Raw genomic sequence first — 27,454 nt, forward strand, 5'->3', positions numbered from 1 at the left:
TGTACAAATGTGAACTCCTGGTACACAAAAGGCATGTTTTGGAAATTTCCTCCCTCAGCCCGTCAGACAATGGGAACAGTTTTGTCATGTGTGTGAATCTAACCAGAGGATGCAAACAGCACTGAATAAAACTGTTGACAACTCTGTGATCTGCAGCCAATGAAAGATGTAGAGACTCACATGAGGACATTATTCTAAAAACATTGACTGTACACTTGCCTTCCAGTAGAAGTCTTGTCAGTGTGGTGGCCAAGGAATGAGAATCTCTGGAAGGAACTGCTAAGGGATGTGTTGCTACAGGCATCTTCTGTTACATCCACAGCATTAATATTTCTGTCTAGGTAAACCACCTATGCATACATTCAACATGAACATTTAGAAAATACGAAATGAATTTCACAGCGAAAGTAACTGTAGGCACCACTCAAACACAATTTGAAGCATATCCCAACCTGGTCTCAGATTTGCATTTACTGCACAGGTAATTTGTATCAATTAAGCATACATATTAATTTGTATTTTCTTTATCAGTTAAAAGTAGTTCATGTCTCTTCTTAAACTGTTATTCTTTCTGTTCAATGTACTGAGAACAGAAACAGATCTTTCATATCTTTACAGGTAATTAATTTGAAATCAGTCTGTCATTCCAATTATTTCTTTCCTAAAAACTTTAAATTAATTAAACAGAAACGAAGTCAATAAGAATTCTGTTTTGCCACAAACTTTTCAGCCAGTACTACAGTTTTGACCCGAGAATATGGAGTAAGAGGAAGAAGACTGCAGGAAAATTGGAGTTTAACATTCCATCAGCAGTAATGTTACTAGATATGAAAACAAGCTTGAATTGGGGAAGGATGGGAAATTAAGTCAGCTAAGTCCTTTTTAAAAGTACTATCCAGAACTCATTGTGACTGATTTAGGAAAACCATGGAGATTTACATCTGGGTGCCAGGGGTAAAAGAAGCACATCACTTAGAGTCTTATTGATACAGACAATTTCTCTGTAAAAGTTATGCTTACCTACAAAGAATATTTTGAAGTGATGACTCATGACTGAAAAGGTGTCACTATGGTGGGAAATTTGTATGTGAACAGTACTCAAGGACCAATGCTTCCGAGTGTGTGTAGCACCAAGTGCAACAGTTTAAAAGCCAGTCGTGCAGTGACATTCACTCATTCATTAACCCTTCATGTTCCATAGATCCCATGAAGGAGAACCTTCAATGGTGTGGAATGAGTCAATGGATCCATTAACAATAGACAAGCAAATAATTGGAACTCTGTATGTTTACTGCAGCAACAAAAAGCTATCACTCTACTGCTTAACACTATGTGACTACATTAGCTAAATCTAATCTAATAAATTAGAAGTAAAGACACTGCCACTATGAGAAAAGCTGCAATTCCTGCTGTTATATTGAAGAGCTACTGTTTAAGTACTACTGGTAGCTTAATATTTGTGTGTATACACAGTTATTTTCAAAGAAAATAGGTACATACACCAGTAACAACAGAGCTCTGTTTACGATACTGTACTACCTGTCCTGTAGCAAACACTGCTACCTGACATGTAGCTGACAGCAATTACCAGTCTATGAATCTAGCTAGCCAAACAATTTGTGTAAGGAGTGGCTAATGAGGTCTGTTATTAATTTTATTTTGCCTTGGTATATTTTGCTTTGGTAGGGCTTCTCAATTTATTGCTTTATGCTAGATCTTTGTCAGAGTGTGGAACACCACTCTGAAACCCAAATGGAGACAGAGTCTACACGGCCAGAAGCAAGTTTTTACTATAGCAACACAAAGCAACAAGGAGTAAATGTACTGATCAGGGAGGATAAGAATTCCCAGATCCTTAAAGAGATCTCTGCAAGATACACTTGCGATCAAAAGTATCCGGAGACCCCCAAAAACATATGTTTTTCATATTAAGTGTATTGTGCTAATACCTACTGCCAGCTACTCCATATCAGTGACCTCAGTAGTCATTAGACATTGTGAGAGCAGAATGGGGCACTCCACGAAACTCACGGATCTGAGGAACTCTCAGACTTCGAACATGGTCAGGTGATCGGGTGTCATTTCTGTCATATGCCTGTATGTGAGATTTCCACACTCACAAGCATCCCTAGATCCACTGTTTCCGATGTGATAGTGAAGTGGAAACATGAAGGGACACGTACAGCACGAAAGTGTACCGGTCGACCTGGTCTGTTGACTGACAGAGACCTCTGACAGTTGAAGAGGGTCGTAATGTGTTTTAGACAGACATCCTTCCTAACCATCACACTGGAATTCCAAACTGCACCAGTCCCCATTGCAAGTACTATGACAGTTAGGCGGGAGGTGAGAAAACTTTGATTTCATGGTTGAGTGGCTGCTTTTAAGCCACACATCAAGCCGGTAAATGCCAAATGACATCTCACTTGGTATAAGGAGCATAAACATTGGACGATTGAACAGTGGGAAAACATTGTGTGGAGTGACGAATCATGGTACACAATGTGGCGATCTGATGGCAGGGTGTCCATATGGTGAATGCTCGGTGAATGTTATCTGCCAGTGTCTGTAGTGCCAACAGCAAAATTTGGAGGCGATGATGTTATGGTGTGGTCGTGTTTTTCATGGAGAGATCTTGCACCACTTGTTGTTTTGCATGGCACTATCACAGCACAGGCCTACATTGATGTTTTAAGCACATTCGTGTTTCCCATTGTTGAAGAGCAATTCGGGGATGGCGATTGCATCTTTCAACATGATCAACCAATTGTTCATAATACACACCTGTGACTGAGTGTTACACATCAATAACATCCCTGTAACAGACTGGCCCGCACAGAGTTCTGACCTGAATCCTTTAGAACACCTTTGGGATGTTTTGGAACGCCGACTTCGTGCCAGACCTCACTGACCGACATCGATACCTTTCCTCAGAGCAGCACTCCATGAAGAATGGTCTGCTATTCCCCAAGAAACCTTCCAGCACCTGTTTGAACGTATGCCTGTGAGAGTGGAAGCTGTCATCAAGGCTTATGGTGGGCCAACACCATACTGAATTCCAGCATTACCGATGGAGGATGCCACAAACTTTTAAGTCATTTTCAGCCAGGTGTCCAGATACTTTTGTTCACATAGTGTATGTGATCATTTATTTTACACAGAAGTCTTACTACTCATTACAGTTGATACATGCACTGCTGCAGAGCATACTTCAGTAAGAAAACACAGGGACTGATGACGACGATGATGATGATGATGATTATTATCGGTTTGTGGGGCGCTCAACTGCGCGGTTATCAGTGCCCATACAAATTCCCAACCTCTGCTCAGTCCAAATCTGCCACTTTCATGAATGATGATGAAAATGATGAGGACAACACGAACACCCAGAGAACTCAAGGCAGGTGACCCCCGGGAATCGAACCCGGGACCCCGTGCTCGGGAAGAGAGGACGCGACCGCGAGAACACGAGCTATGGACCACAGGGACTGAAAGTATGTCAAATAAGCCAACAAACTTTTTTGTAGGTCAATGCAATTAGACATTTCTGAGGGCAAAATACACTGAGCCTCTTGATTAATTTATCTGTGCGTTGACTTGATTTTGACTTGTTACCACAATACGTCACAGTATTTTTCACATAGTGTTTCATTTATTTGTTATGGTTTTAGGGCGCAAAACTGCTTCGGTCATTAGCGCCCGGTCCGTGACTTAGGAAAAGCTAAAAAACGAAACTGGAAACCAGCAGTAATGGGAGCAAAACTCAAAAAGTGGGGATACCAAAAACAGAAGGAAAGCTTACAAAACCACTATAAAAGTGGGGTTCTTTGTCCCCAAAAGAGCTTCAAATGACTGACGTCATCTTACTGGCACCAATGAACTCGAGAACGCAATCGGCTGATCGCGTGCCATCTGCTAAAATGGAAGATACATCAGGTGACAGCTGTAGACCGGCGCGTAACGGAGTAAAATAGGGGCACTCAAGTAAAAGGTGTCTCACCGCCCACAGTTGAGAGCAGTGGGGACAGAGCGGGGGAGGACTGCAGCTTAAAAGATGTCGATGGCTGAAAAGACAGTGCCCTATCCGGAGTCTAGTTAAAATTACCTCCTCCCAACGATGAGTTCGGGAGGAAGAGGTCCAAGCACAGGGAAGAGCTTTCACGTCCCACAATTTATTATTGGGAAGTGTCAACCAATGTGCATGCCATAAAAGAGCAATACGACGACATAAAACACCCCGTAGATCGGCGAAGGGAATCATGCAAATAGCTGTCCGAAGAAGAGAGACTGCAGCCTTGGCTGCTATATCGGCCACCTCATTTCCACAGATACCAACATGTCCTGGGATCCAGAGGAACCCCACAGAGATGCCCCTCAAGTTGAGCAAGTGGAGGCAGTCCTGAATCCGGTGGACCAGACGGTCGACAGGGTAGAGAGCTTGGAGACTGAGGAGAGAGCTGAGAGAATCTGAACAGATAACATACTGTATCCGCTGATGGCGACGGATGTATTGGATAGCCTGGAGAACAGCGTAAAGCTCCGCAGTATAAACTGAACACTGGTCGGGAAGCCGAAATCGATTTGGGATGTCGCCAACAATATGGGCACTTCCAACACCAAATGATGTTTTTGAGCCATCAGTGTAAATAAATGTGGCATCCTTCATTTGTGCGCAGAGAGCAGCAAATGCCCGACGATAAACAAGAGAAGGGGGTACCATCCTTGGGAAACTGACAAAGGTCACGGAGCAGGCAGGTCTGGGGCCGGAGCCAAGGCAGTGCTGTACCCCAAGTTGTCAAGAAAGTTTTAGGAAAGTGGAAGGAAAGAGAATGGAGCCGTTGATGGAAGCAGACTCCCAGTGGTAGTAGGGAGGAAGGGCAGCCAGCATACCCTAAATCCAAGGAGGCGTCGAAAAAAATGTCATGGGCCGGATTTGCAGGCATGGAAGACAGATGGTTAGCATAACAACTCGGAAGGACAGCCCGCCGATTGGACAGTGCAGGTTCAGCAGTCTCAGCATAAAGGCTTTCCACAGGGCTGGTGTAAAAACCTCCAGACACTAAACGTAATCCACGGTGGTGGATAGAGTCGAGACGCTGAAGAATAGATGGTCAAGCAGAGGAGTAAACTATGCTTCCATAGTCCAATTTCGAGCGCACTAAGATGCGATACAGGCGGAGAAGGACCACTCGGTCCGCTCCCCAGGAGGTGCCATTCAGGACACAAAGGATGTTTAGGGATCGCAGACAGCGAGCCAAAAGATAGGAAACGTGGGAGGACGAGCACAGCTTTCTGTCAAACATAAGACCCAAGAATTTAGCGACGTCCACAAAGGGAAGGTTGACAGGGCCTAGATGTAAGGCAGGCGGAAGAAACCCTGTACAACGCCAAAAATTAACACAAACAGTCTTACTGGGAGAAAAGCGGAAGCCGGTTTCAATGCTCCAAGAGTGGAGGCGATTGAGACATCCTTGAAGACGTCGTTCAAGAAGGCTGGTCCGTTGAGAGCTGTAGTAGATTGCAAAATCGTCCACAAAGAGGAAGCCCGAGACATCAGGAAGAAGACAATCCATAATTGGGTTTATGGCAATGGCAAACAGTACAACACTTAGCACAGAGCCCTGGGGTACCCCGTTTTCTTGGGAGAAGGTACGGGAGAGAGTAGTGTTCACCCGCACTTGAAATGTGTGCTCCGCCATAAATTCACGAAGAAAAAGGGGCAGCCGACCTCGAAAGCCCCAAGAGAACAGTGTGCGGAGGATGCCTGTCCTCCAACAGGTATCGTATGCTTTCTCGAGATCAAAAAATATCGCTACTGTTTTGCGTTTCCAGAGAAAATTGGTCATGATATAAGTGGAGAGAGCAACAAGATGGTCAACTGCAGAACGATGCTTTCGGAAACTGCATTGGGCAGGTGTTAAAAGACTGCAGGACTGCAGCCACCAGGCTAAACGGCAATTCACCATACGCTCCAAAACCTTACATACACTACTCGTGAGAGAAATGGGGCGATAGCTAGAGGGGAGATGTTTGTCCTTTCCAGGTTTCAGAACAGGAATGACGATAGCTTCCCGCCATCGTCTGGGAAAAGTACTGTCGGTCCAAATTCAATTATAAAGGCGAAGGAGATAACGCACACTATGGTATGATAAATGCAGCAACATTTGTATGTGGATACCATCCGGTCCTGGGGCGGAAGAGCAAGAAGAAGAGAGTGCATGTTGGAGTTCCCGCATGGAGAAAACAGTATTGTAGTTTTTGCGATTTTGAGAGGAGAAGGCAAGAGGTTGCACTTCCGCTGCACGTTTCTTTGGGGGAAACGCTGGCGGGTAATTTGAAGAGCTCGAAATCTCAGCACAGTGTTGACCCAGTGAGTTAAAAATTGTGATGGGGTCCACTAATTTATCCTGAACGACAGTGAGCCCAGAGACGGGAGAAACTAGGCGCTCCAGATAACCGCCAAATCAGACTCCAAACTTCTGAGGAGGGAGTGAAGGTGTTAAATAAGCTAGTAAAGAAGTCCCAGCTAGCCTTCTTGCTATCGCGGATGACGCGACGGCATCGCACACAGAACTGCTTATAGCGGATACAGTTGGCCAAAGTAGGATGATGTCTGAAAACGCGAAGAGCACGTCGCCGCTCACGTATTGCCTCGTTCCACCAAGGAACTGGGGGGCACTGGGGCAATTCGGAGGTGCGAGGTATTGAACGTTCCGCAGCTGTAAGAATAACTTCTGTAATATAAGTGACCTCATTGTAGACGCTAGGAAAGTGACGGTCATTGAATGTCGCTAGAGATGAAAAAAGTGTCCAATCAGCTTGGGCAAACTTCCAGCGTCCCGGGCGCATATATGGCAGTTGCGGCTGCAATCGAAGGACACATGGAAAGTGGTCACTTGAGTGTGTATCAGCAAGAGCGAACCATTCGAAGTGCTGAGCTAGCGGAACAGTACCGACCGAAAGGTCCAAATGAGAGAAATTTGTTGTGAAGGCAGACAAAAACGTAGGGTCCACAGTGTTGAGGCAAACGAGATCCGCTGGGTGTAAGACGTCTATCAATAGTGAGCCACGCGGACAAGTATGCGGAGATCCCCAAAGCGGGTGGTGGGCATTGAAGTCCCCAACCAGCAAATAGGGGGGGCAGAAGCTGACCAAGAAGATGAAGGAGATCAGCTCATGCCATTGGTGTGGACGATGGAATGTAGGCAGTACAAAGAGAGAAGGTGTATCCAGAAAGGGAAAGACGGACAGTGACTGCTTGGAAGGAAGTGTTTAAGGGGAGTGGGTGATAATGGAGAGTCTCATGGAGAAGAATCACGAGTCCTCCATGTGTTGGAGTGCCTTCAACAGAGAGGAGATCAAATCGGACTGACTGAAAATGGGAGAAAACAAAGCGGTCGTGGGAACACAGCTTTGTTTCCTGAAGACAGAAGATGACCGGCGAGTAGGATCGTAAGAGGAGTGAAGGTGTTAAATAAGATTGGCTCGAATGCCGCATATATTCCAATGGATAATGGACAAAGGGTGGACAGAAAATGGAAGAATGTGACCAAGGTTGCCCTCAACTCAATGACTGCTCAGAGCTTGCGACCGACAGCGTGGAACGGCATTCAGCCAAAGGCAGAAGATCCTGATCCATTGGTTGTTCGGGAGCAGCTCCTGCCACCGGCGATCGGCCGGTTGATCGGCCGCCAGCAGTGTGCCTCGGCGACACAGAAGACAGCCGAGGGCGGTTACCACCAGGCGGTGCTGTAGATGAGACACGCCACGGTGGAGAAGGAGAGGAATTGGGTTTCTTATTAGCCTTTTTGGAAACAGAACATCGAGATGAAGGAGGAACTGATGGTTGTGAAGTTGGGGTACGTAAAAAATCTTCACGAGTATGCTCTTTTTTGGAAGCCCGGGTCTCTGATTTTGGGGCTTGAGATTTAGCAGAACCCGATGAAGGGTGAGCCATAGAGAGAGCGGGTGAGAGTGGGGAGGTTGAAGGGGCGATCTTCGCGCTGGCCGATCTGACAACCGTGGCACTAAAGGTGAGATCACAAATCTGAGTGGCTGCCTGCTTTGTTGGTCGAGGAGAAGAAAGGACAGTGCTGTAGTTACCTGTGTGAGGCACAGTGGGCTTTCGACTGGCGAATAACTTTCGAGCAGCAAAGGTCGACACCTTTTCCTTCACTCTGATTTCCTGAATGAGCCGTTCGTCTTTAAAAATGGGGCAATCTCTAGAGGAAGCAGTGTGGTCACCCGTACAGTTGATGCAATGAGGGGATGGAGGTGGACAAGCACCCTCATGGGCATCCTTGCCACACTTAACACATTTGTCTGGATTGGAACAGGATTGGCTGGTATGATTGAACCACTGACACCGATAGCAACGTGTATGGTTTGGGATGTAAGGGCGAATGGAAATTATCTCATAGCCCACTTTTATGTTCGATGTGAGTTGAACTCTACAAATGTCAAGAAGACAGTACGGGTTTGAACGATGTTCGTGTCAACCCTTTTCATGACTCTATGAACAGCCGTGACACCCTGGTCAGACAGGTAGTTTTGAATTTCCTCGTTGGACAATCTGTTGAGGGAGCGTGTATAGACGACCCCACATGATGAATTTAAAGTGTGGTGCGCTTCCACCCAGACAGGGAAGGTGTGTAACAGTGAAGTACGCAGCAATTTTTGTGCCTGGAGGGCACTGACTGTTTCTAACAAAAGGTGCCATTTCGTAATTGGGAACAAGACTTTACAGGACCCGCAATTGTGTTGACACCTTTCTGAATAGTGAAAGGGTTGACTGTGGAGAAGTCTTGACCTTCGTCAGACCAAGAAACAACAAGGAACTGTGGCAATGATGGAAGAACTGTCCGTGGCTGAGACTAATTGAACTTACGCTTGTGAGCTGACATAGTAGATGATGAGGAAACCATTGCGGAAGTATCCCCCATGACTACTGGCATCTCCGATGGCACGCTCCTTCCTTGTGGGGGGCCCTCTCTGAGGGCACTCCCGCCTTAGGTGATTGTTCACACCTCAGGTCACACCTCCCGAGAAACGAATGGAGGGACCAATCGGCACTTTTGGAAGGTATCAGCTCGGGTAATCACCCCTCCATGGGCCTGGCAGTTACCAGGGGGTACGTACGTGTCCTACCTGTCTACCCGGGGCGGGGAATTACGCATTATCCTGTCACCGGCTACACATGGGAATGCGTGGGTCGGCCTTCAGACACGCACAGGGAGGAAAAAAGAGAAAGGGAAAAACAAAGAAAGGGAAAGGAAAGAAAGGGAATGGAAAGAAGAGAGGTCTCAAATGCCACAGCAGAAAAAAGGGTGAAGAGAAGAGGTAAAGAAAAGAGAAGGACAAAGGAAGGACAAAGACTTGCCAGCAGAGAAAGCGAAGAAGAGAGACTGTTTTACATTTTCGAGCGTCCGTCTCCGGATGTAGGCACAAAACATACACCCAGAGGGGGAGAAAGGGAAGGAAAGAGGCGAAGGTGGGGGGGGGGGGGGGGGGGGCAAAGATGGGGGATGGGGAAGGATGCGCAAAAGGAAGGTATGCAGCCCGGAAAGGAAGGAGGGCCACATTAGCTCAGGGTCCTGTGCTCGCTACGCACATATCCACAAAAGAGTTGTGGACCCCCTGGGGGAGTGTTTCATTTAATGTGTGATCATTAATGTCTACACCTGATGCAGAAAGGGCTGTGCCTTTTCAAAACGCTGTATGGATGTGTATATGCAGCAGAGTACAAACATTTACTGTTCTGCTGCAGGTAATCTAGCATATAGAATTACTTCAGTGGCGATCACTGTCTTTCAGAGCACAAAAATCTCTCTTCTCTGACTGAACATTTTATAACAAAACTCTGTAGTTCAGACTTGTGACCAAATGCTCATGCAAAAGCTGTAAAATTAATCATAGTAGTGTCTTCGAATCAAACTGTGGTGCATAAATAACAATATAGCACTTTTCTTACCTATAGGTTTCTAAAAGGTTAACTCACATCTTATACATGTAGGAGTAAACCCTATGCTGTAGCTACTGTCTATATACACCTAGGACTGCAGACAACAACACTGATCATAAAGGCTGAATCCTATCCAAACTAACAGCAATGAAAGAAGGTACTACAAGTTGAATATCTGTCAATATATTTCTGATCATAAAGCATATATCAGACTATGAAATTATATTGTAATTTGATAGATATAAAATCTTCTCACCAAAGGCTACAGGAGAACAAAAATATAAAAAAAGATCATACGTATGCTATCTTTCAGAGCCAGTGGCTCCTACTCCTGGCAAAAGGGTTGAAAGGAAGGGAAGAGGGGTCAAGCAAAAGGACTTAAGATGTTTAGGAGAAGGGGTAGAGTTCAGAAAAGTCACTACAACCCCAGGTCATGGGAGACTTTCCGGACAGGATGAGAAGGAACAACTGATTGAGGACTGCACTGCATGAGATTTGGAAACTCGGGAGCTTAAAAGTGGAGGCTAGGGTAATAGGTGAGACAGAGATTACTGCTAAAACATTGTGCTCGAGTTAATAAGAGTGAAAAGTTAAGTGCATTATATGTAACACACAGGGGAGGGGGATGGCGAAAAATAGATGGGTCAGAAAATAAAAGATGTATAAAACTAAAACAGAGTGGAGAAAATAGTAGTTACTGTGGAGAAATGCTGAGAAGGAAAAAATTAAGGTAAATTAAGGCCAGGTGGGTCATGAGAACCAAAGACATATTGTAATGCTAGTTCCCACCAGCAGAGTTCTGAGAAACTGGTATCTGTGAGGGAAGAATCCAGATGGCATATGTGGTGAAACAGGCACTGAGGTCATGAATGTCATGTTGTAGAGCATACTCTGCAGCAGGATATTGTGCACTGCCAGTATAAACCTTTTGCCTATGCCCATTCATCCTAACCGATAACTTGGTGGTAGTCATGCCGGCGTAAAAGGCCGAACAGAGTTTACATAACAGCTGGTATATGACTTGTCATTTCACAGGAGGCTTTCCCTCCAATCCATATTTTTATTCAACCAATAGCATTATATTGTCAAAAATTGATAATTTTGTTATTAGACCACAAAATTAATATGACAGTTTTGTATAAATAGAAGACTCTTCTTCAAAACTGACAAATGTACTGAATCTTTCTCTACAACATGTAATTTAGCTAACTTTACAAACAGAGATTTCAGTTTAATAAATAACTCACCATAATTGAACTGACTGTTTTGTTTCTCACAGTTTATTATATTAAATGTATAAACAACATCAGTTTCCATTCCACTTATTTCAAAATAGAACCACTGATGATGCTTACTGGAGTTAACATCAGGCATGAGAATCAAGTCGTATTCACGGAGACCAACCTGCAATAAACAAGACAATGTACAAAATAGAACTTAACAGTTAATGATACCAGGGCCATATATTGTATTATATACCTGAATAGCTTTTCTAAGGTTTCCACTTTCAAACCTTGACTCAAAAATCAAGTGACGTTTCTCAGGTTCACCACTTCCCAAGTGTCTCTCATCCATATTGAAAAGGACCCTGTTAGTGAAAGTCACAATAATTAATACTTATTGAACAAAAATATTTCACCATAGTTTGTAATGACAATTTAGTGATGATATATCATTTCAAATTTCTCTATCAGTAGTCTCACTTTTCACTTGCGTTTATCAGTCTATGAGATGGATCCACTGAAGACCAACTATCCAAATCATAAACAACTTTGTTCATGACTTGATTTGGATGAAGACCTCTCTCCACACAGTTTAAAAGTTTGCTCCTAAAATGGAAAACAGAACTGTATGAAAAAGGTCTGGAAATATAGATCAATAATCTGCCATGATGCCAATTACATACCTACATGTTCTTCTGTCCTTTATATTCAACGGCTCTAGCTTCCCTGAACCTTCACTACCCATCATATCAGGATATGCCACTTTAACAAATGGTAGCACACTGTTGACTCTTGACGCAATCACAGAATATGCATAATGGAAAGTAGAGTAATTAGGAATGTTTTCAAATACTGTAAGACCTTTTATCATTTCTCTGCTACTAGCCAAACTTCTGTAAAAATTTCAGTATACAAAATAAATAATGAATCACTTATGTAACAGCGTTTCATTATTATATGGGCTTGATTACCTACAAATGCATGCTTTACCTTCCATTTGGAGTCTGAGCAACATCCTTTTTCAACATCAAATTATTTTGTGATATTAATGTAGAGCTGCTTTCACTAATATTTTCACCTCCTCCATCCACAGGAAAAATTTTCCCTTGTATACACTGATCCTTACTTTCATTTCTGGTAGAACAGTTCGAGTTGTGCGACTGGGAAGCTCCTGTATATGCAGCAGATGAAAAATGGAGAGTGTTTTCTGTCAAATTAAATTCCATGATTTTCTTCTTTAGGTCACTTTCTCCCATCAATGCATCAAAGGAACAACTTTTCTTAAGTGTTATTTCCCTGCTTCCAGAATTGCATTTCATTTTGCTGCAAACACAAGGCCCTTTCAGCTCTTGGAAAAATGATTCATACCTAAAAGAAAACAGGGCATGTAAATAATGGTATGTATAGTTATTCACATTTACAGACTTCATTACAGATTTACTATTTCAGCTGCATTCAATGCTGATTAAAATAAATATAACACATTTCTTTATTCTATTGTATCTTTGCTCTATCTAAAGAAAATTTACATTTTTTTATGCTCATATAAAAATACTTTAGTCATGTCATATGTTGATCAGCAACAACAGCTGGAGCTACTACGAAGGGCGTTTGAAAAGTTGGTGCAAAAATAAAAACTACTTACATTTTTGGGGTAAACCTGTTTTATTTTTTGACATAGTCTCCTTTTAGACTTACACACTTCATCCAACACTGTTCTAATTTGTTGATCCCTTCTGAATAATAGGAATTGTCCAAGTCTGCAAAATAGCTATTAGTTGCTGCAATTACCTCCTCATTTGAATAAAATCTTTGTGCCGCCAGCCATTGTTTCAAATTGGGGAACAAATAGCAGTCTGAGGGAGCCAAGTCTGGAGAACAGGGGGCATGTGAAACGAGTTGGAATCCTATTTCCAATAATTTTGCGACCAAAACTGCTGAGGTGTGTGCTGGTGCATTGCCGTGATGGCAAAGGACTTTTTGCGGTCCAATCGCCGGCGCTTTTCTTGCAGCTTGGTTTTCAAACGGTCCAATAACGATGAATAATATGCACCTGTAATAGTTTTACCCTTTTCCAGATAGTTGATGAGGATTATCCCTTGCAAATCCCAAAAGACAGTTGCCATAACCTTGCCAGCCGAAGGAATGGTCTTCGCCTTTTTTCGTGCAGATTCTCCCTTGGTAACCCATTGTTTAGATTGTTGTTTAGTCTCAGAAGTATAGTAATGTATCCATTTTTCATCCACAGTGACAAAACAATGCTTAAAGTCCTGCGGATTCTTCATGAACAGCTGCAAACCATTCTTGCAACACTTCACACGATTCTGTTTTTGGTCAAGCGTGAGCAATTGCAGAACCCATATTGCGGATAGTTTTCTTATGTCCAAATGTTTATGCAAAAATTATGTAACCATTAATTTGAGATACCCACAGCACTAGCAATCTCACGCACCTTAACTCTTCTCTCGTCCATCATCACCATATCATGGATTTTATCAATGATTTCTGGAGTCGTAACCTCCACAGGGTGTCCAGAACGTTCAGCATCACTTGTGCCCATATGGCACTCCTAAAATTTTGAAACCACTTATAAACTATTCTAATCGAAGGTGCAGAGTCACCGTAATGTTTATTAAGCTCCTCTTTAGTCTCCTGAGGCATTTTGCCTTTCATAAAGTAATGTTTAATCACCACACGAAATTCTTTTTCATCCAGTTTTTGACAATCACTCGACTTCCTTGATTCACACGAATGCCAAACACAAGGAAATAGACCAATGTGGCTGAAACATGGTGTGCGTTCTTTCCAAAGATGCTACTGACTAAATATGACCTCAGTACATGCTGGTGGTGCCATCTCTTGGACTTTGCACGGACTTTTCAAACGCCCTCTGTTTGTTACTTCTGGTTTAGTATTTGAGTTCTTGAATATTCATGACACATCAAAACTGTGTGCCTGGGCACGTTTTGAAACAGGATTCTTGTCTATCTTCTATCATATGGTTGACTGTCTTGCAAAGATAATATGATAGCTTAAAAAAGAGTTTGGAATGAAATAAAATATTAAAATATGTAGTTGTGGACCGAAGCTTGTCTTAATCTGTGAAGGAAAAACAGACTGCTGACCTGGAACAGTACTGTCCATGAAAACCAGGTGACTGGGTTTCAGTCTCATATGTAGTTTTCAGACTTCCTGAAAATTCAATAATCCATTCATGTTTTGGGCATAATATTCTGAAACTACATGGTACTTTGTGAGATAAAAGTACTATGACAGTTAGGTGGGCGGTGAGAAAACTTGAGATTTCATGGTTGAGTGGCTGCTCATAAGCCACACGTCAAAATGCCAAATGACATCTTGCTTGGTGTAAGGTGCGTAAACATTGGACAATTGAACAGTGGAGAAACATTGTATGGAGTGATGAATCACTGTACACAATGTGGCGATCTGATGGCAGGGTGTGTGTATGGAGAATGCCTGGTGAATGTCATCTGCCAGTGTCTGTAGTGCCAACAGTAAAATTTGGAGGTGATGGTGTTATGGTGTGGTCATGTTTTTCATGGAGGGAGCTTGCACCCCTTGTTTTGCATGTCACTATCACAGCACAGGCCTACATTGATGTTTTAAGCACCTTCTTGCTTGCCAGTGTTGAAGAGCAATTTGGGAATGGCGATTGCATCTTTCAACACGATCAACCACCTGTTCATAATACACAGCCTGTGGTGCAGTGGTTACACAACAACATCATCCCTGTAATGGACTGGCCTGCACAGAGTCCTGACCTGAATCCTATAGAGCACCTTTGGGATATTTTGGAAAGCCGACTGTGCCAGGCCTCACTAACCGACACCGATATCTCTCCTCAGTGCAGCACTCCGTGAAGAATGGGCTGCCATTCCCCAAGAAACCTTCTAGCACCTGACTGAACATATGCCTGCAAGAGTAAAAGCTGTCCTCAAGGCTAAGGGTGGGCCAACACCATACTAAATTCCAGCATTACCGACAGAGGGCGCCATGAACTTTTAAGTAATTTGCAGCTAGGTGTCTGGATACTTTTGATACATAATGTATAAATTAATGCAGATGAGTAGGAAAAACAAATGCATAATGTTCAGATACAGCACTAGCAGTGTCCTACTTCACACAAACACATCGTTTAAATATCTGGGTATAATGTTGCAAGGAGATATACACTGCAATGAGAATATGAAGAATGTGGTAGTGAAGGCAAATGGTCGACTTCTGTTTATTGGGCTAGCGCAACCTGTTCTTGAGTACTGCTTGAGTATTTGAAATCCATACCAGGTTGGATCAAAGGAAGACATTGAAGCAATAGTAAGATGGGTTCCTAAGATTTGTTACTATTGTGCGTGTCATGTAAGGCGGCGGCCCAATATTCAGCCTTTCTGCGCATCCCCCTCCACTAGTCACTGGCAGCCAACAATATTCATTCTTCTTCAGAGCGGCTAGCAGAGAGTTACAGCTAGAGAGTGAGAATCTCGCTCCTACACGCTGCGCTGTTGCCGCACTTCGCGACCACCAAATTATTCATTCTAATATCAATTATTTTGTTTCTTTTTTTTCTTGCAGCAATATAGCTGTGAATGTGTATTTTGTAAATATTTAACTGCATTTTTTAAAAAAAGGTCAGGTGACAGCAATAAAAGTGAAGAGCTTTACAAGCAGGCGAGGCAAATTATTTACCACATTTATAACTTTTCCAAATGTGAATTTAAAAGCAGGTCTCTGCTGTTGACATTGGAAAACACAAGAACAGACTCCAGAACCATGTGGTGTCAAAAAGAGAACTGTAAAGAGACTTGTAAAATAAAGTGTCAAGGCTGTAGGAACCGTAGAAACAGTTCGTTTCCTGTCGCCTGGAAAGCACTGAAATCGCAAAGAACCTGTAACACAAATGGATAGTTTTAACAACAATATTTTAAAGTGCTCCATGTGAATGATGAATGCCCGACATAACAAAAATGTGTTACAGTTATGTAGGCTTCAATGGTAAGCGCTTCATCAGGTAATGAATTTTAAAAGACGTTGATTCCAGATGTGTTAAGAAGAGAGCTTTTAGTTCAAAGAAGTGACATAGGTGCAGCATGAACTATATCCCATATAAAGATTCACGATACACGAGGAAGAGGTAGTTCAACAGCGTATTACCTTGATGAAAGATGGGTCAATTAGAATCATTCCAGTCTTCTGGAAAATGAGTGATGGTACTGGTGGTTTTAAAATTCTCATACGGATAGGTTTTCAGATAATTATTCTGCATGCTGACTCTTCTTCTGGTTTTATTTCTAAGAATAAACTTGTATTTACATGCAAGAAAAACAGCAGTGATTACTATTCGGCAATGAACACTGTCAGTTTCATGACGTGATTCACAATTCTTGTCTATCTTGTTTCAAAATCAGTCATTGCCAGTTCTAATTCAACTGTTATATAGAAAACATCAAGTACAAATAGCAGAAAAGCGGGTATTTTCCACAGCTTAAAAAAAAAGAATACTAAGCACTGCATAAACCAAACTTGTGCCAATCTCCTGCAGCTCGTTAATTTATACTGTACAACTCATGTGACAGAACGTACAAACTTGACTTCCTTGCACGCGAACTGGATCACACAGTTTTGCACTTACCCACATATCACTGGCATTGTAGTCTCCTGGAATTCATTTGGGCATTTTAAGGCTATGTGGGAGAAAAAACAAAACATTCAAGATAACATACAGTGAATTGCTTGTGCATGAGGCAGTAGACAATGAGGCAACAAACAACATCCCACCGGTAGTGTGGGCACTGTCTGTGTGGCATGCTGAAAAGCTTCAGAAAGAAGAAATTGACAGGAAAGTGATGATGGATATAAGCCTTGAACATATTATCGTAAATTTAAAATCAGATTGCTCAGAAACAGACTCAAATAGAAGTGACGATGGTATTACAATGTAGACCAGAGGTTCCCAAACTTTTGTTTGTCATGCCCCCCTTCTGCCGAAAAGAAAACTTCCAGGCACCCCACCCCCCCTAAAAATAGAGAGATTTTTATTAATTATCAAGAAACTATTGAAAAATTTGTGATGGTGACGTCATGTAACATGGTGGGCTGTTAATGTATCGAGTCACAGTTATTACGTCATTAGTCTAGTCTAGTGATTATAAGTCACTCCTAAAGTAAAGAAAGTCCTTGGTAAACAAGGAAAAATATTTGCAACCCTTTCAGATTAGTGGATGCGGGCCATTATTTTAAGTTGAGTGTAGCTTATCACTTTAACTCATTATCAAAAATAGTCGCTCAGTCATGGTGTTGACGAACATCACTGATTTGTACGCCTATAGCGCTCCCCATTGTCATTGCGCATAGGTTGGCATTTATGTCAACGACGACAGTTACCAAACGGCGACAAAGGTCCAGTTCACAGAACCAGACAAAAAATAAAAAATACGTTTTACGAAATAATTTTGCAGACTACACAGAACTTTAAAAAATATGAATAAAACAACTTCTTTACCTTGATTACATTCCCTTGTTGCACACCATTTCTTCACAAGTATACGATTTTAGGACTACTCTTCACTTTCCATATCTAGGATAAACTTTCGCTGTGTCTTCACCCAGAAGAAATACTATTATTAGTTGGAATAACATACCACACGTAACATCAGAATCCATAAGGATCACACGCAGTATTTATATTTAAATCAGATTCACTATGTTTATTTCATATTGTTTCTTAGAAATAGTTTTTTTATAATTTTACAGTATTACCTACATGTAAGGATAGTTAGGAGGAAAATAATAAGTTCTCTTATAATGTGACGTATTTATTATTAAAATATTATTTCCACAAACATATGGCAAGAAAAAAATAAATCAATGTGAAGGATGAGCTTGCATATTTTTTACAAGATTTTGAATTCTTCGCTGAATAGTAGTAACTGCGCAACGTAAATCATTGGCAATACTGAGTTTGCTTCTAAGCTTATTTTTTATCGCCACTACTGCTGAAAATGCTCTTTCGCACAAATAAGTGCTTGAAAATAGTAAATACAGTTTCAGTGCTTGTTCTGCTGTGCTGGGATACACCGTGAGATATTTCACCCAAAATAAAGGCTTATCCATCTTCTCAAAGTCATACTTCGCTGCAGAATCATTTTTAATTTCTAAGACATCCTCTTGTAGTCTGTCTGGTAACACATCCACGTCAACGTGTAATGGATCCGTCGCTAACCTATAATAAATTTTATCATCACAACTGTTAGGGAACCATCGTTCGAATTCATCAATGTGGTGCTGCAAATGGTTCGATATTTTACTCCTAGTATTAGTATCCTTAAAATCGTTTTGAAATCGGGCTTCTTCCAGGATTCCAAACAATCTGGGAAAGCAGGAATAATTGCAGGCTAAAATTTTACGTTTCCATAGTTGGAACTTACCAGTAAACGCTTTGATGGCATCCTGATGAAAAAATATGTTTGACTCTCCACCTTGTAATTTCAAATTCAATGTGTTTAAAGACTCGAAAATATCTGACAGATAAGCCAATGCAACATGAACGCCGGGCTTGCTAAATTCCACATACAATTCAGTTTATTGGTTATTTTCCAAAAACTGGATCACTTCGTCTCGAAGTTCAAATAATCTTCCTAGCATATTTCCTTTTGAGAGCCAGCGTACTTCTGTATGAAATAAAAGTGTTTTATACTCTGCTCCCAAGTCTTCACAAAGAGCCATAAATAACCTGGAATTTAACGCACTCTTTTTAATACGATTCACGATTTTGATGCACAGTTTCAAGACATCATTGAGTTCCTTTGGAAGTGCCTTAGCTGCCAATGCTTGACGGTGTATTATACAGTGGATAGCAGTAACACTAGGTTTTTTTTCTGACCATCTGCACGAATCCTGATCGACATCCATGCATTGATGGGACGCCGTCTATGCATACGCCTATCAGTTTCTGCCATGATAACTCATTTTTACAAAAGAATTCAGAGACGGCTGCCATTATATGAATTGCTTTTGAAGTTGTCTTTAACTCTGTAGAAAACAGCAACTCTTCTTTAATTGCTTCATTTTCTATATAGCGAACGAAAGCTAGCAGTTGGCAACAGTTCGTAACATCAGTACTCTCGTCTTAACTGTATTGCGAAAAACTGTGATTGTTTGACTGCCATAACTAATTGATTTTGTATGTCTTCGGCCATATCATCAATCCGACGTTTCACAGTATTGTCAGAAAGCGGTATCTGTGAAAGTTTTTGTTTGCTTTCTGACCGAAGAACGATATCAGCAGCTTTCGACAAACAGAGTTTGACTAGTGTCTCTCCGATAATATGACTTATCTTGGTCTTTGAAATAAGTAGCGATAACTCATACAAGGCTTCCAGTACCTTTTCTGATGTCTGAGCGAAGGATCCAGCAGTATCCAATTATCACATTTTGCAGCAAAAAATTCCTTCGGCTTCTCTTTCAATGCACCATGCTTTTCCCACAAATGGCGTTCCAGACGAGAAGGTCTGATGGAATCATTGCTCAATACCTCATGGCAAATAAAACATTGCGGCTGGTCAACACAATTTTTTTGTTTAGAAGCAAAACCGTATTTGATATAATCATAATCATATTTACGTTTTTTCATGACACTCATGGCAAAGTAAAAAGAAAACAAGAAGTTAACAGTATAATTTTGCACTAACACAGATTTTACTGAGGCACAACTGTGAAAGATTCAACGCGATTTCAGCAAAATCCAATACATCAGATGTGTCAACAACTGCAAGCAACCAACTGAAATAAAGGAAAGCTACTGTCGTCTGTCGGCACCTCAGATGACTGCCTATGAGGAGTGGGGCGAAGAACGGGGAAGCCTAGCCGCAGCACAGGTAGTCAGTGCACTGTCTGTCTGCAACCTGGTGGCCGAGCAGGCCTCTTGCTGGGAGAAATTTCATGGATACACCTCACACATCACTGGAAACTGTGCACAGTGCCAAGCAGTTATCTCTGTACTCGTACCAAAAGAAGCCATTGTTGCAGCAAAGAACATGCAGTAATTTCAAAAGAAATTATGCCGTATTTCAAAAAGGCAGAAGAAAAATAACTGTTTTGTCAGATAAGTAATCCGAATTAAAGAGCTGTAGTACTGACCGTTCGAAAAAAAAGCAGCCTCACTAATGGATTTCATTCTCTAGCTAGCTGGGTTATGTTTCATTGTTAGCAGTCACGACAATGTTTCCAGAACGGTATGAAGTACTCTGCTCAGAACGAACACTTGTACCTGTTTCGCATTCACGTCATGCACATTTTTCTGGTGACAAAGGGCATGACCCTGGCGTCCAAATTACGAACCCGCCAGTTCATTTGAAGCGTATACAGTATATTAAAGTCACTGTAATCGCATCACATGGGGATCCGCGGGTTGACAGGGTAATAAAACAGCATTTTTGCAGTTCCGCAGTATAAGTGATTATTACTCTGATGAACATAGCCTACTACCGCTAAAAGTTATAACATGATTACGTTCAGTTTATGTGTACAAATGTACGAAATAGTTAATACCTGACTTTTTTGTTTTCCAGTTGTCAGAAGTAAGTTGTTTACAAATCTGATATATTAGAATTAACACATATCGCCTTCGTAATTTTGAGAGTTTCTGTGTGTGACATTCTAAACGTGATCTTCAAAAGCTGTACGTTCTAGGATAGGTTATTGAGATAGGATTGCGGGAAGTGGGACACCAAACGATTGCATTTAGCACCATAATCTATCATTAATACCTGCACATTCATTTTTATTAAAATGTCGATATTAAAAAGAAATATTAGGTTTATACCGCTAACTCCACCCGCGCCCCCCTTGCAACATCATCACGCCCCCCCCCCCCCCCCCCCCCCCCCCCCAGGGGGGCGCGCCCCCCCAGTTTGGGAACCCCTGATGTAGACTTTGAAACAAAGTAACAATATTTCTTAGTTTTAAAGACTCGTGGTTTAAAAGCTATGTTTGTCAACATATCAGTTGCATGCATAATCATGAGAACTCCTTAGCCTTTTTGATTGGGACTTTGTATCCTTTCAATTATGCACACTATAATGTTCAACATATTGCCCAAGGAGAAGTTAAGCTTCTCCCACAATGTTGTAAACCTCTGTCATTTTCAAGGAAAGAACTGGATAAGGCCCTAAAATGACAGTAACTGCTACTTGTCGAGATATCAATGGTTTTTGATGTTATCGGTCAGATTCCCTGGAGTTATTCACAGATGATGGTTAATTGTTTGCTTGTCTCTCACTGTAATATCGAACGTATTAGTTTACACTCATAATGCCCATTAACAATGACTGACCATTTTTATGATAGTCTTTTCTACCACTAATTCTTTTTTACACGCGGTGATTACACCTATCATCAAACACACACACCCCTTACGTATTTTTAAAAATTCTATTGAGGAGAAGTAGTTGTCAAGCAAATATAATAATTTCGGTTTGTGTGTGAAGTTAATTTTGTTGTGTATTAAATTTTTACTTATAATGCAGTTCAAATCACAATAAATGGTAATTATTGCAATCAGTTTCAATGTCGTTTTGAGAAAAATTGTACTTCACATCTTCACAAAGCTGTGTCAGCTGTTGTCGCCTCCCGACATCACGCAGAGTACCTGTGTGGAGCAGTGGACATGTCGTCGTCAAGATGTGAATTAATATTTCTCTCCTGACGATTTACCAAAATTGGTTTTAATATTTATTATTCCCTTATTATTCCCCTCATAGATTTGAACGTATAATACAATGTAACTTAGGCAAACGAGCCTGACTGTCATCCACAGCAACGCATTTCAGCAATGTGGACTTCGTTTACCCGCTCTCTGCTGCCGCGCGTATGCAGTTCTCATCCCCCCATGCTTCCTTTCCACTCTGCCTCTATGCGCAGAAGCGCCATCCTAGGTGGCGCAGGTTTCAGTAGGTTCGAACAACATGCCAGTGTTACAGAGATGCTTCATGGACTGAAGAGATGAGAGTTCAGATGGAGACAGTCCTCTTCCTTAGCTCTGTTTGTGAGTGGAACAGGAAGGGAAATGACTGGAAGTGGTATGGGGTACATTCCACTACATGCCATACTGTGGATTGCGGGGGTTGCTATGTAGATGTAAATGTAGATGTGAATGTTAGGTTAAAAGGCAGAGTGAAAAAAGTGATCCAGCCAAGATTTGATCCTAAAACAACATGCTCTACTGCTAGATCACCATATCAGATCCAAGTCTGGTCATGCTTGCTGCTCTTTCAAGTCACTGCTGCTCTCTCTCGAGTTGCGGCGACAGTTCACTAGGTGGTAATCTTATTGTTTTCACATGGTAGCTTTAATTTTCCATCATCAGACAATTTGGATGAAATATTTATGAATAATATATAAAAATCTTCCTTGTGAATCAGTGTATCTGTCAGTCAAAACTGTATCAAAATCCCTATAGCAGTTTCTGAGATTATGGTGTTCTAAATTAATCGTTGAACTATGTCACTGCCTTACATAGCTGATAATCAGTTAGCATGGCATTACTTCTACTTGAAAGCAGCCACATTGTAGGTACACATTAATATTTTAAAGAAGAAGACGAAGAAGAAGGAGACTAGAGAAAAAGTTGTAAGATTTTCTAGGAAAAATAGATAGAAACAATAGTTCCTTGCAGTAAAGTTTGCCAAATTTGGATTAAAATAGATGATACTGACCAATCTCAATATTTTAAAAGCACTGGTTTTGATTCCAATAGTAAGCAGTACATATCATAATAATATGAGCAAAAAATCTAATAGCATACAAACTTCGAAGGGTTGTACACTTACTGCTTCAAATCATCTGCTTCACGCAATGCTGATCGAGGAACATAATCAGAACTTTTGTTTTCTGGCAGTTCCTTCAAATTCTCTTCCTGGGTCACACCATCATCATCATCCTCCGGAAACTCCTCAGTGCTTTCATCTTCAGAGTCAGGGCTTGTTTCACGAGATGATCCACCTGAAACAACACATATCTGAAGCAACAGACAACCAAGATTCTACAGCAGTTATCAATTACTACATGGGCACTAAACAGTTGCATTCCTAATTTAAAGGCCAGTAATAAAGGAAATGAACTGCAGAGCAAGAGGACAAAATGTTGCTGTTTTCTTCAGTCCAGGTGGGATGCAGCTCACCACACAATTTTCTGACAAGTCTTTTTGTACCTGCTGCACCATTATCCATTTGTATTTGCTTACTGTATTTAAACCTTTGTTTCCCTTTACAACCTCCTCCCAAGTCCTTATCGCATTTTCCTGCATAACTGAGGTGACTGTTTTGAGGCCTTAGAATGTGTCCTACCAACTGATTGGTCAATTTATGCAAGTTTGAATCAGAACTTGTTATCAGATCTATCCATCTATTTTCAATATCATTCTCTGGCGTCTCATTTCAAAAGTTTATATTTTCTCCTTATGTCTCCTGTTCATCACCCATATTTAACTCCCGTATAAGGCTACACTCCAGACGAATACTCTCAGAAAAAGGTTTCATACGTAATACTTAAATTTATATCTGATGTTTAAATATTTCTCTTTTACAGAAATAATTTCTTTGTTGTAGCCAGTCTGTATTTTATACTCTCTCTACTTTGGCCATCATCAGTATTTTGATGCCTAAATTGTTGATGTTTATCTTACAATCTCTTCTCAAGACACTATACAAGCCATTCAATTGTTCTTCCCCATCATTTGCCATCTCTGATCAAATTAAAATGTTGTAGGTAAACCTCAAAGATTTTATCTTCTCTCCCTGAACATTACTTCCCTTTCCAAATTTCTCCTGGTTGCCTTTACTGCTCATTCAGTGTACAAATTGAACATCATCTGGGATAGGGAACAACTCTGAGTCAGTACCCTCTCAACTACTGCTTCCCTTTCAAGTCCTTTAGTGTTTATAACTGCAAACTGATTTCTGTAGAAGTTGTAGATAACTTTTTGCTTCCTGTAATTTAGTCCTTGTGCCTTCATAATTCCAAACAGTTACTTCCAGCCCAAACTGTTTACAGATTTCTCCAAATCTACAAATTTTATAAACATAGGTTTTTCTTTCTTCAATCTATCTTGTAAGATTAGTCACAGGTTCAGTAACTCTTCACATATTCCAGCATTTCTCTGGAACTCAACCTGATCTTCCCCAAGTCTGGCTTCCACTAGTATTTCCACTTCTATATAAATAATTTTTGGTAGTATTTTGGAACCATTGTGTCCACTCATAATATCATATGTCTCATCTCATCTACTTCTTTATTTTATTTTTAATTTTCCTGTATGCAACATTTATATTTACCATAATTATGAATGCTGTTTCAGCTTTGCATTTATGATCTACCTCACCTTACCATTTTGCCCTTCCTGTCAAGTTCGATTTTAAATGTCTGTATTTCCTTTTGTGTGCTTTATCTGATACATTTTTATATATTCTTCTTTCAGCAATTAAATTAAATATCTTCTGTTATACAAGGATTACTGCTTATCTTTCTACCTGCTGGACCCTATGCTGCCTTCATTATTTTATTTCTCAAAGCTAGCCATCTATCTTCTATTGTGTTAATGGATGTGACCTTTTCAAGCAATTTACATTGCTTAGTCAGAAAGTAGCAAGTATTTTTACCTGTTTATGTGCAATGGTTACATTTGTTTATGATGAGGGTTAACTGCCATTCCTTGCACTGTTTGTCAATCTTCTGCACGTCTTCCTCCATTTTGCTACAATTTTTAGGATTGAAACTTCTCTAATCATTCATGGACAACCTCATAGGGATTTAACAGTTACCCAATAGGTTATTTATATATTACGTGGTGAACAGTAATGGTCCTGTAGCAATCCCTTCGATTGTATCTCTAAGCACTTTCACGGGTGGGGATTTCTCTGTGTTCAAAATGAGATACTCTGTTCTATTTATTAGAAAGCCTTCAGTCTAGTCACTAAGTTGGCATGATTTTCTATGAGAATGTGGTAGTAATGAGCATAAGAGTGGGTGTCGAGTTACTGGAAACAAAGTTTTCTTTCTGTATTTATTATTATTATTATTATTATTATTATTATTATTATTATTATTATTATTATTATTAATATTATGGATATAATAGAGGGAAACATTCCACATGGGAAAAATATATCTAAAAACAAAGATTATATGACTTACCAAACGAAAGCGCTGGCACGTCGATAGACACACAAACATACACACAAAATTCAAGCTTTCGCAACCCACGGTTGCTTCGTCAGGAAAGAGGGAAGGAGAGGGAAAGATGAAAGGATGTGGGTTTTAAGGGAGAGGGTAAGGAGTCATTCCAATCCCGGGAGCGGAAAGACTTGCCTTAGGGGGAAAAAAGGACGGGTATACACTCGCACACACACACATATCCATCCACACATATACAGACACAAGCAGACACATTTAAAGACAAAGAGTTTTGAAAACTGTTGGTAATGAGGATCACCCTGTGGCGGAGATTGATCACCCTGTGGCAAGGTCCCGACAGTCACAGAGGGCGGGCCTATTAGTTATAGGGAGCTCCAACGTTAGGCGGGTTATGGAGCCCCTCAGGAAAATAGCGGGTAGGTCGGGGAAGAATGCCAGTGTGCACTTGGTGTGCTTGCCGGGGGGTCTCGTCCGTAATGTGGAGGAGGCCCTTCCGGCAGCTATTGAACGCACTGGGTGTGACCGGCTGCAGATAGTAGCACATGTCGGAACGAATGACGCCTGCCGCTTGGGTTCTGAGGCCATCCTTGGTTCCTTCCGGCGGCTGGCTGATTTGGTGAAGACAACCAGCATCGCACGCGGAGTGCAAGCTGAGCTTAATATCTGCAGCATAGTGCCCAGAGTCGATCGCGGTCCTCTGGTTTGGAGCCGTGTGGAGGGTCTAAACCAGAGGCTCAGACGACTCTGCGACTATAATGGTTGCAAATTCATCGACCTCCGTTATTGGGTGGAGAACTGTAGGGCCCCCCTAGACAGGTCAGGCGTGCACTACACACCGGAAGCAGCTACTAGGGTAGCAGAGTACGTGTGGCGTGCACACGGGGGTTTTTTAGGTTAGAGGGACCCCCCCTTGGGCGAAACGATAAAATACCTGACGGCTTACCAGAGAGGACATTATCATCGTTGATAAAGAACGTCCGTCCTCAGAGACCAAAAACAGGAAAAGTTAACGTAATATTGGTAAACTGCAGGAGTATCCAGGGCAAGGTTCCTGAATTAGTATCTCTTATTGAAGGAAATAGTGCGCATATAGTATTAGGAACGGAAAGTTGGTTAAAACCGGAAGTGAACAGTAACGAAATCCTAGACACAGAATGGAATATATACCGCAAGAATAGGATAAACGCCAATGGTGGAGGAGTATTTATAGCAGTAAAGAATTCAATAACATCCAGTGAAGTTATTAGCGAATGCGAATGTGAAATAATCTGGGTTAAGTTAAGTATCAAAGGTGGGTCAGATATGATAGTCGGATGCTTCTATAGACCACCTGCATCAGCAACCGTAGTAGTTGAGCGCCTCAGAGAGATCCTGCAGAACGTCGTGAAGAAGTTTCGTGATCATACTACTGTAATAGGGGGAGACTTCAATCTACCAGGTATAGAATGGGATAATCACACAATCAGAACTGGAGCCAGGGACAGAGACTCTTGTGACATTATCCTGACTGCCTTGTCCGAGAATTACTTCGAGCAGATAGTTAGAGAACCAACTCGTGAAGCTAACGTTTTAGACCTCATAGCAACAAATAGACCGGAACTTTTCGACTCCGTGAATGTAGAAGAGGGTATCAGTGATCATAAGTCAGTGGTTGCATCAATGACTACAAGTGTAATAAGAAATGCCAAGAAAGGAAGGAAAATATATTTGCTTAACAAGAGTGATAGGGCACAAATCGCAGAATATCTGAGTGACCACCATCAAACGTTCATTTCTGAGGAAGAGGATGTGGAACAAAAATGGAAAAAATTCAGAAACATCGTCCAGTACGCCTTAGATAAGTTCGTACCGACTAAGGTCCAAAGCGAGGGGAAAGATCCACCGTGGTATAACAATCATGTACGAAAGGTACTACGGAAACAAAGAAAGCTTCATCATAGGTTTAAGAGTAGTCGAATCATAGCTGATAAAGAAAAGCTGAACGAAGCGAAAAAGAGCGTAAAGAGAGCAATGAGAGAAGCATTCAACGAATTCGAACATAAAACATTGGCAAACAATCTAAACA

The 27,454-nt window shown here is 41.4% G+C and overlaps 1 protein-coding gene across 5 annotated transcripts in view; it reads right to left on the minus strand.

The window, feature by feature from the left end:
* LOC124798456 (cytosolic carboxypeptidase 1-like) overlaps nt 1–27,454 on the minus strand; it is a 503,581-nt gene that overhangs the window by 321,911 nt on the left and 154,216 nt on the right. For all 5 annotated transcript variants that reach the window (XM_047261879.1, XM_047261878.1, XM_047261877.1 and 2 more), the window contains exons 10-15: nt 23,028–23,199; nt 12,175–12,552; nt 11,868–12,077; nt 11,665–11,790; nt 11,441–11,549; nt 11,209–11,365 (exon numbers count right to left, since the gene is read on the minus strand). In XM_047261879.1, coding sequence (XP_047117835.1) covers nt 11,209–11,365; nt 11,441–11,549; nt 11,665–11,790; nt 11,868–12,077; nt 12,175–12,552; nt 23,028–23,199 — 1,152 coding nt within the window. The remainder of the gene's footprint in view (nt 1–11,208; nt 11,366–11,440; nt 11,550–11,664; nt 11,791–11,867; nt 12,078–12,174; nt 12,553–23,027; nt 23,200–27,454) is intronic.

Source organism: Schistocerca piceifrons, chromosome 5, assembly GCF_021461385.2.
Source record: "Schistocerca piceifrons isolate TAMUIC-IGC-003096 chromosome 5, iqSchPice1.1, whole genome shotgun sequence".
Lineage (NCBI taxonomy): Eukaryota > Metazoa > Arthropoda > Insecta > Orthoptera > Acrididae > Schistocerca > Schistocerca piceifrons.